The sequence below is a fragment of the Marmota marmota genome, unplaced genomic scaffold (genome assembly GCF_001458135.2).
Source record: "Marmota marmota marmota unplaced genomic scaffold, marMar, whole genome shotgun sequence".
Classification (NCBI taxonomy): Eukaryota; Metazoa; Chordata; class Mammalia; order Rodentia; family Sciuridae; genus Marmota; species Marmota marmota.
In genome coordinates this window covers 31,419,267-31,428,893 of record NW_026000082.1, presented here as the reverse complement: position 1 = coordinate 31,428,893, position 9,627 = coordinate 31,419,267, and the positions used below count along the sequence as shown (strand labels likewise).

Genomic DNA, 9,627 nt, shown 5'->3' with positions numbered 1-9,627 from the left:
CGCAGCCCGGCGGAACCCGAGCCGAGCCACTGCCCGCGCTGGAACCGGGCTGCTCCCTGCCAGCGAGCCAGGCGACGCCGCCTCCAGAGGGGGCTGCCCGGCCCCCTCCCTAGTCGCATTCTCCAGGAGTCCGTCTTCCCCGGAGGAAGGCGGAGTCCCGGGTGCAAGGTCTGGAAACCAGCAAGCGAGAACGCCCGGGTCCCGGAGCCAACAGGTGCGGAGAGTGGGGGACCCCGGCCCGGGGGTGAGGGCTCCAAAGGACCTGCGACGGGAGATGGGTGGACCAAGAGTCCAGGAGTGATCTGGACGCTGGGAGGCTGGGTCACCCTCCCACCCTGCTCGCCTCCTGGCAGGCTGCTGCGGAACACCCAGGGGTCTTGCTGCACCCCTGCACCCCTTCCCCGCAGTCCCCGAGGTGCAGGGAGATCCCGCGGAGGGAGCTGTTCGGCCCCTGTACCCTCGCTCCCCCAGGGGTCTCCAGGGACCGTCAACCCTACTACACACCCCGGGGTCGCTTCTGCCCAGTCAAAGGAAGGAGGGGTCCGAGGGGGGAAGGAGGGGCGGGAGCGAGGCCGGATTTATGAATGGAGAGAGCGGCCGCTAGCGGCGGTCCCCAGCACTGCGCCGCGGCGATTTGCGAGGGGCCTGGCAGAGGGTCTGAGGGCCTGGCCGCTGGGCCCTGGCCTCTCCTCTCGCTCGCAAGGAAGTTCTCTGTTCCTCCTCGCACCTTTCCTGGTGTGTGTGTGTGTGTGTGTGTGTGTGTGTGTACACCCACGAGGTGGGGGGGAGTCAGGAGGGTCTGGTGGGAGGAGCCTGGATCTCTAATACCTGCCTCAATTCTTTTTCTAATAAAAAATTAAGGCCCTTGAGCTAACTCAAGAGAGAATATTTGTAATCCGTACGTCTTCCCTTCCCACCCCTGTGGTGTTCCGCGAATCCAGACAGACCTGGCTTTGTAGCTTTGTGACCTTGAGCAAGGGGCTCAACCTCTCTGAGCCTCCATCTGCCCATTCACAAAGCAAGGCTCCCTAATAATGGTATTCGGCAACGTCCGTGAGGCTAGCTTCCAGTGCCAGGCTTTGGGCAAAGCGCTTAGCGCGCAATAGAACTCATTCCTTACTCCTCGCCGCCGACCTGGGAGGTAGGTACCGTTATTACTCCGTTGGACTCCATTGAATGGGGAAATCGAGGCTGAAAGAGGCGAGGTAAGTTACCCAAAAGCAACTTGTGTGGAGTTGGGATCAACCCGGATCTGCCTTCCTCCACGGATTTGATAGCTGACAATTAAGAGGGAGCGCATATGCAAAGTGCCAGGCACACTCCCTAATGTCTCCTTCCTTCCTTCCTTCAGGAAGTTTGGGCTGGGACCCCAAAGACCTGGGTGCAAGAAGCGGGCCCCCTGAGGGGAGTGGGCTGAGGGCTGGCCGGGCTCCCCTCCCTTCGCAGAGCCCAGGGTACCCCTCGGCTGCAGCGGCTCCTGAGCTCATGGAGCCTTCGGCAGCCCCAGGGGCCCAGACGGAGGTCCCAACTGGTAGCGGGGAGCCGTCCCGCGTGCCTCCAGACTACGAAGACGAGTTTCTCCGCTATCTGTGGCGCGATTATCTGTACCCGAAGCAGTACGAGTGGGTCCTCATCGCCGCCTACGTGGCCGTGTTCCTCGTGGCCCTGGTGGGCAACACTCTGGGTAGGTCTCGGTCCTGCCCTCTCCTGTAACGCTTCCTCTGGGGACTGGGGGGTGAGTCCCGGTCCCGTCTGACCCTCTCCTGCTCGCGGGGACAGGGGCTCACTGGCTGGGCGGGGCGGGGTGGGCGTGGCTCTGACTCAGGCTTCACTGCCCTGGCCCCCTGGCTGCTGGCTGCAGTCTGCCTGGCCGTGTGGCGGAATCACCACATGAGGACAGTCACCAACTACTTCATTGTCAACCTGTCGCTGGCTGACGTGCTGGTGACGGCCATCTGCCTGCCCGCTAGTCTACTAGTGGACATCACCGAGTCCTGGCTCTTTGGCCACACCCTCTGCAAGGTCATCCCCTATCTACAGGTGAGCTCTTCAGGAACCCCTCACCAGCCTCTGTCACACCTACACGAAAACCACCATCTTCCAGAGGTCTCAGTGACTCTGGCTGGCCTTTCAGGCACGACACAGTGGCTCAAGACCAATGCACTGTCATCCCCTACTGCCATGAAGGACAGGTTACTGGGGTGAGCACTTGAGGACACAGCCACAGCTCCACATGCTCCTACACAGAACTCCTGGTCCCAAACACTGCCACACCACATACGCATCCGTGGTGACCTCCAGGCACACAGCAGAGAAGAGAGGCATCAGCCCACTGTGACACAAACACCAATACTTGCTGGGCTTGCACCCTGATCCCAAGGGGGGCAGAGTTGAGGGGACTATCCACTGCCTTCCCTGTGGTGGGAACCAGGGCACCTGATGAGGTTTGTGGAGAAGGAGTGCCAGCCAGAGGCTGGCCGTGGCCTCTCTGATTTATCTCTTGACCCTCTCCCTGCACCCAAGAAGCAGGGGGCAGCCCTGGAGGCCATGCTTACCCATGATACTGGTCCGGACCCATCTCTGCTTCCTTCTCCTAACAATTTAGAGAAGGGGTGGCATTCCAGGGTGAGAGAAATGCTTCTTGGATTTTGCGCTGTTTCAAGGTTTTCCACTCAATTGATTAACTCTGGAGACTTTAAACATAAAGACAGAGGAGGGAATTTTGTACTCAGTTTCTTCATTTGTAACACAGTACCCACCTCATGAGAATGGTGCCTGCCACGTAATGCTTTCCATAAATGGAGGTAATTATTCACAGTAGGAGAACACCTACTATATGCCAGGTCTCCAGCTGAGCATTCCCATTCACAATTTCATTTATTCTCACCAGTATCCTGCCAGGTACATGGTATATTCCCATTCTGCATATGAGGCTCAGAGAGGGTGAGTAGCTTGCACAAATTCACACAGCCATTAAATGGAGTCAGAATTTGCACCACACTGGGATGTCTGTTATCTCTGGGCTGTTCCCCCTCATATCTCTGATGCTGTGTCCCTGTGGGGCAGGCCGTGTCAGTGTCAGTGGCAGTACTGACTCTCAGCTTCATTGCCCTGGACCGCTGGTATGCCATCTGCCACCCACTGTTGTTCAAGAGCACCGCCCGGCGTGCCCGTGGCTCCATCCTGGGCATCTGGGCCGTGTCACTGGCTGTCATGGTCCCTCAGGCTGCTGTCATGGAATGCAGCAGTGTGCTGCCTGAACTAGCCAACCGAACCCGGCTCTTCTCTGTCTGTGACGAACGCTGGGCAGGTAATAGTGGGCACCTCCAGGACACATACCCATAGGGCAGACATCTGTCCATCCCTAGGGGTCCCTCCAGGATAGACACTGCAGGTTGGGTGACTCCAGGCGATCTCCCTGCCATGGTGCCAGCATGGGGGAGGTTCAGCTGCACTCAGGCCTTGCCCTACACAGGAAGGGTGGCATTGCCAACCAGGTAAGCCTGGGGCCCCCATGCTGAGCTTGACCCTTACATCTCTTGGCCCCTACAGATGACCTGTACCCCAAGATCTACCACAGTTGCTTCTTCATTGTCACCTACCTGGCCCCACTGGGCCTCATGGCCATGGCCTATTTCCAGATCTTCCGCAAGCTCTGGGGCCGCCAGGTGAGGCCAGCTCTTTTGGGCACTGTCTATACTGAGAGGGGTGGGGGGCTACTGGCCTCAGGGAGTAGACACCCTCTGCCTTCAGAATATGCTATCCTGGCTGCAACTGGAAAGAGGCAAGGCCCAGGGACGTGGGGACATTGGGGAACTTGAAACCTAGAGTGCTAGGCCTAACTCTTGGTAACTCCATTACCAGTAGCTGCCATTTATGTTCCATCACCCCCAGGGAATCCTGCAACCTCTTAACCTCCGTATCTTATCCTCCATGAAATACGTAAGAAAACAGAGAAAGAACATCATGTCCCCCAAAGCCCTCAGCTAGAGAGTAGAAAATCAGGGATTGAAACCTGGATCTGTGAGTTTCTAATACTCATTTTATCTCTGAAACATTAACAGCAGCTCTGAGTTTCTGCCTGGTGAAGCTTTGTATCCAGTGTCTTCACCACTACCTAAAAAAGACATGCTGTTGCCTGCGTCACAGTGCTGAGCAAGGGCAGTCTCCTGCCAAGGCCAATGAGGGGCAGAGCCGGTCCCAGGGCCTGGCTTCTTTCCTCTATTACAAATGGCTCTGCAGTGGGTTTCCTGCTGGGGGATCATGAGGAGAGGGGTGCTCAGAGGCCCTAAGCACTAGTGGAATTAACTCCCTGGTCAGTGCTGGGGCAGTGAGAGGATGCAGGCCAGAGAGTGACCAGGCTCGGGCACGGACACTCGCTTCTGGAATACCACTTACATTCCACACAGTGTTGACGGCACCCAGACCTTGCAGGGTGGGTGGTGAGATTGACTGGTTAGACCCGAGCCCTGCTTTGGAAAGATGCCCAGTCAGGTGGGGCCTTTCCATACTGGCCTGCCTTGCAGGCTCCCAACGCCTGCCACCTGCCCCTCCCAGACCCCCTGTCCAGCAGGACAGAGGCACTGACCTCATCTAACAGACAAGAAACCAAGGCTTGGAAAGTTAGATGAGATTGTTTCAGAGCTCATGAATGTTTGACTAGCTCTGGATGCCAAGTTTCCTGAACTCTAGCCCCATCCTCCTCTGATGGGGGGTGATCCAGGTGTCTAGAGGCAGGAGGGTCTTCAAGGATGTCTCTGGCTGCTCCAAGAGCCCAGAACCACCCCAGGATTATGGGCATCAACCCAGAGGGGGACCCATGCTCTGAGGCCCAGGTCATTCACTGCTGCCCTCCTGCTCACCCCTCACCTAGGCCTCCCCACGGTCTGACATGGGCCAGGGAGAGGCCCAGCTCACCCCACCCACACCCTGTCCCCACAGATGCAGCTGGATATTGAAGGAGGATGGATGGGCAGCCAGGAGATGTTCAGACCTGAGGCTGTGGCCTGGGGCTCCGCCTCTCTCTGAGTCTCAATTGTCTCATCTACAGCTAAAAATCAATAATGCCTTTTCAAAAGCATGCCGTAGGTGGTTTTGCAGTGAGATAATGCAAAATGAGAGTATATTAATCACCAAGTCCAGAGTGTTCATCTTTATTGTGAATATTGGGTTCCCTCCTTTTGCAAGAGCTCGTTCCTTGCCACCTCCACTCTGCCCCAGGGTCTAGCTAGGAGTGGACCCACCCAAAGAGATCAGTCCTGCCAAAGAGCTATGCCCACCACTGCTCTCTGTGTGTGCTGGACAGATCCCAGGCACTACCTTGGCACTGGTACGGAACTGGAAGAGACCCTCAGACCAGCTGGAGGACCAGGGGCAGGGTCCCAGTGCACAGCCCCAGCCCCGGGCCCGCGCCTTCCTGGCGGAGGTGAAGCAGATGCGGGCCCGGAGGAAGACAGCCAAAATGCTGATGGTGGTGCTGTTGGTCTTTGCCCTCTGCTACCTGCCCATCAGTGTCCTCAATGTCCTCAAAAGGTGAGAGCGCAGCCAAAGGTGGGAGGGTGTGGGAGGAGCTCTACTGGCCCCCCACATCAGGACAGATCCTTCTCTTCCCTGAGTCCCCGCACCTCCATGTCCTCGCTCATTAAATGGTATAGCAATAGTAATGGCTCTGGGCTGTCGTGAAAACCCGTCCCTTCACTCCTCAAGCATCACGTTCCAGGGTGAACAAGGCAAAGTCCCTCTCTTCGTGGGGACTACACTGTAGTGGGAGAGGAGGAAAATAGAAAAACTCATGTGTGTTATCAGGCAGTGATCATTGCTATAAAGAAAAAGAAAATAGGGAAAATGGTTTTTCTGTTTTAGACTTTTTTGGGGGGGCATACTGGGGATTGAACCCAGGAGGACTTAGGCACAGAACCACATCCCCAGCTCTTTTTTTTAATATTTTGTTTTAGTTGTTGTTGGACACAATACCTTTATTTTATTTTTATGTGGTGCTGAGAATCGAACCCAGTGCCCCGCATGTGCGAGGTGAAGGCTCTATGGCTGAGCCACAAGCCCAGCCCCTCCCCAGCCCTTTTAAAAAATATTTCATTTAGAGACAGGGTCTTGCTAAGTTGCTGAGGCTGGCTTTGAACTCATGATCCTCTTGCCTCAGCCTCCTGAGTGGCTGGCGTGTGCCACGGTGCCCGGCTTGTTTTAGATTTAATTTATAAAAACAAAAGGAAGTGACCCTTGAGCAGAGACTTGGAGGAAGTGAAGGAGTCAGCCTGCAGGGATCTGGAGGGACAGCAGTCGAGGCAGAGGTACACAGGGACACAGCAGATGAGGGGCCACAGGATTCCGGGGAAGTACATAGGCTATTGGGCAGGAGTCAGCCTGTTTGGGTTTGTGCTTGGCTGTGTCCTGGGTGTGTGATCTTGGGACTTCAACTCTCTGAGCCTCAGTTTCCTTAGCTGAAGAATAGATGCTGACCGGGGCTCCTCATGTCGCTGTGAGGTTGGATGAGAAGGTGGATGGGGACTCCAGGGGATTAGGTAGCTGGAGACTGGGCACATATACCTGGTGTCTGTCCCTAGGCCCTCTGTGGTCCTACTTTCTGTGCTTGAGAACCCAAAACTATAGGCAAGACCTCAGACTTGGAAACCCAGGAAAGGCCACTGAGTGGACAGAAGTGGGCGGGGGAAACTTGCCCTTCCCAGCTGGAGTTCCGTGAGCACCACCCCCAACACCTGCCCCTTTCTGACTCCTCCACCTGGCACTAGGGTGTTCGGGATGTTCCGCCAAGCCAGCGACCGCGAAGCTGTGTACGCCTGCTTCACCTTCTCCCACTGGTTGGTGTATGCCAACAGCGCCGCCAACCCCATCATCTACAACTTCCTCAGCGGTGAGTGGGCTGGGCAGAGTGAATGAGGGTGGCCAGCAGTCCCTGGGACAAGTGTCCCCACTGTCAATCCAGGGCCCAAGGAAAGGATGGTGGCAAGGATATACCTGCTCTCTCCTGAGCATCACGCCTCTGCTCTGGGTTCCCCCACTCAGGAAAGACTAGGTCACACCCAGAAGCCTGGGCTCCAGCAGTGGCCAGCACCCAGGATGGAGTCTGGTAGATCCTACAGACCACAGAAGGGCAAGGGCTGGGCCAGTGGCCTCCACTTCCCTTCCCAGCCTGGGGGCATGCCCCTCTCTGGTCAATACAGGCAGAATAGTCTATTTTCCCCAGAGGGAGCCAGGCCTGTGGGAAGAAAGCCCAGGAGTCCGGCTGAGGGGATGGTGTATCATCCAGGGCCCAGGGTAAGGGAGAGCCACCAGCAGAGGCAGCTCAGTCCCATGAAAGGGCTCTCCCGGCTATCCAGCAGACGCCCCAGGAATCTAGGGGCTTCCCCTGGATCCACGGCCTCCAGCACTGCCCTCTCTCTCCCACCTCTGGAAATCCAGGCCTGCAGGCCCTCACTCCCACCATGGGCTTCGTGTCTGTTGTCCTGTAGCCCCCATCTCCACTCTGCCTTCAGGCCTCCAGGAGGGTGGTAGTGGCCTGACCCCTCAGGTTTGGCACAGCAGAAGTGACTCGCTAGACCTCATATTTAGCATTAGGCTTCTAAGGAGCTGGTCTAGATGGCCATTCAAGTCTGGACACAAATAATTTTTCAGAAACAGTTAAGATGTTCAAGAAGCTATCGGAGGTCATTATGTAATCCTCAATGCCACCCAAAAATTACTCCCAAAGGCTGCCTGGCTGGTTCTAGCTCAGGGGAGAGAACACAAGAGAGGAGCATTGTGGGGAGGAAAGGGCAGGCAGACTTCCTGAATCACACCTCTTTGCTTGGACTACATTTACTGAGCACCTACTGTGTGCTTGGCCTATGTTGGGCACCAGTGCGGCTGGCAGGCTGGTGACACATGGTCAAGGAGGGCTTGGTTCCGCATTCCCCTGGTAGAGTGGGCTGAGCTGGTGTGGGTGTGGTGATCACTCTTCTCTCTCACTGGTGGCCTTGGGTGAGCCTGTGTCTTTGAGCATCTCCTCTGTGAGGTGAGGATAAAGCCCTATGACCTCTCAGGATGCTGGGATGCTCTGGGGGGATGGACGCTAGGGAAGCTGTTACTGTGCCTGGCACAGTGGGACTGCCACATGCAAGGGCTGCTGCTGCCATCTCATCATCTTACAGGAGATCTGGGGAAAGCCTGGCAGCAGAGTAAGCCCCAAGCCTCTCCATGTGCACACAGAGTGGGGCCGAGGTGACCCAAGGCCCCTGAGCCAGACGCCTTGAGCCAGGCTCTGAGCCAGAGCCAAGGAATCAGATGATAATTGCATTTTTCTTTGGGAAGCCGCTTGGGCCTCTGTCCTCGTTCCCCGTGCAGTGCCGAGGTTGCTGGGGCTCTCCATTCCAACTCTACCCTCCCTCCCAGCCTCCTCTCAGGCAGCTTGGCTGGAGCTGTGTGGGCTCAAGGTCCCTTGGGCTCAAGGTCCCTTCCTGCTGCGTTTGTCTCCTTATGGCTGTGTCTTTTGTCTCCTAACCAAGGTAAATTCCGGGAGCAGTTTAAGGCCGCCTTCTCCTGCTGCCTGCCTGGCCTGGGTCCCTGCAGCTCTCTGAAGGCCACCAGTCCCCGCTCTTCTGCCAGCCACAAGTCCTTGTCCTTGCAGAGCCGGTGCTCCGTCTCCAAAGTCTCCGAGCATGTGGTGCTCACCAGCGTCACCACAGTGCTGCCGTGAGGGAGGGCTACCCTGGAGGCTCTGGGAGGCTCAGTGGGCCCTGCCTGGGTTGCTCCTCTGGGTCCTGGGATTCATCCCTGTGCCTCATGGAGAGACTGCTGGATGCAGTGACAGGCTCGGGGTGGAGTCCTGGTTTTCTGCCCCTGTGACTCTGGGCAAGTGGTTTCCCCTCTCTGAGCTTGTGATCCCTAGGCAGGGTTGATGTGAGGCTTAAGCATGCTCTAGAGAGTGGAGAGCTCTTTGTCAACTGTGAAGTGCTGTGGACTTGGTTACTGTTGTACTTCTCTCACTTGGCCGAACCCCGCAGTATTATCCACCCCCATCATCTTTCCAGAGCTTGGCCTTCCTCCCAAAGAACTTTCTCCTGCCCAATTATAAGCCTTCCCTGGAGTCTGCTGTAAAGGTCTCCACAGGTGTTTCCATCTGCTCCAGGGGCTCCCTAATGCCCAGGGCTGTACTTGGCCAGCTGCTCTGTGCTTGTGTGAACCAATCTGGGCCCAGCCCTTCCCTGGTGGGTTATGAACACAGCCCCATGTCACCAGGTGCCCAGTACACACACCATAGCTGGACCTGATGGCTTTGTGGTGTGATAAAACATCTATGTGTGGCCGTTCGGCTTGGAAGCCAGCAGCCCAAAGCAATTGTAATTAAAAGCCTGGCACTGAATGTTCCCTTTCCCTGTCATTACACAAAATCTGTGCTGCTTAGGTTAGGAGGAGAGGAAGGTGGGGCAGCTGGGGGAGGTGACACAAGACACTGGAATGCTTCTACTCATTGCCCCCTACTCCCCGTGGGATCCCAGATGGACCAGGCCTCAGGTATGCTCAGTGCTGCCTCCGCAGTGGTGCCAAGCCCTTGATGCCTGGGACCTTAATTCTTGACACATTTGTTGGCTCCCAACTCGGTGGTCTCTGGAAGGT

At 56.5% G+C, this 9,627-nt stretch overlaps 1 protein-coding gene across 4 annotated transcripts; it reads left to right on the top strand.

Moving 5' to 3' along the window:
- The first annotated feature begins 6 nt into the window (after positions 1 to 6).
- Positions 7 to 9,348, top strand: Hcrtr1 (hypocretin receptor 1). Of its 4 annotated transcripts, none has more exons than XM_048815891.1 (9): positions 7 to 214; positions 1,146 to 1,205; positions 1,502 to 1,684; positions 1,862 to 2,040; positions 3,067 to 3,310; positions 3,553 to 3,668; positions 5,306 to 5,532; positions 6,765 to 6,886; positions 8,517 to 9,348. In XM_048815891.1, exons 4-9 carry the CDS (start codon positions 1,891 to 1,893, stop codon positions 8,705 to 8,707), a joined length of 1,050 nt encoding a protein of 349 aa, XP_048671848.1. In that variant the 5' UTR covers positions 7 to 214; positions 1,146 to 1,205; positions 1,502 to 1,684; positions 1,862 to 1,890; the 3' UTR covers positions 8,708 to 9,348. The 4 variants fall into 4 exon arrangements, with proteins under 4 accessions (XP_048671848.1, XP_048671847.1, XP_015340350.1 ...); XM_048815890.1 differs by having other exon boundaries at positions 1,352 to 1,684; XM_015484864.2 differs by lacking the exon at positions 1,146 to 1,205 and having other exon boundaries at positions 1,352 to 1,684.
- The last annotated feature ends 279 nt before the right edge of the window (positions 9,349 to 9,627 follow it).

Coding starts and splice junctions, on each gene's coding strand:
- Hcrtr1 (XM_048815888.1), top strand. CDS start 1,327: ATGTCTCCTTCCTTCCTTCCTTCAGGAAGTTTGGGCTGGGACCCCAAA. Junction 2,041..3,066: donor AGGTCATCCCCTATCTACAG/GTGAGCTCTTCA, acceptor CCTGTGGGGCAG/GCCGTGTCAGTGTCAGTGGC. Junction 3,311..3,552: donor CTGTGACGAACGCTGGGCAG/GTAATAGTGGGC, acceptor TGGCCCCTACAG/ATGACCTGTACCCCAAGATC.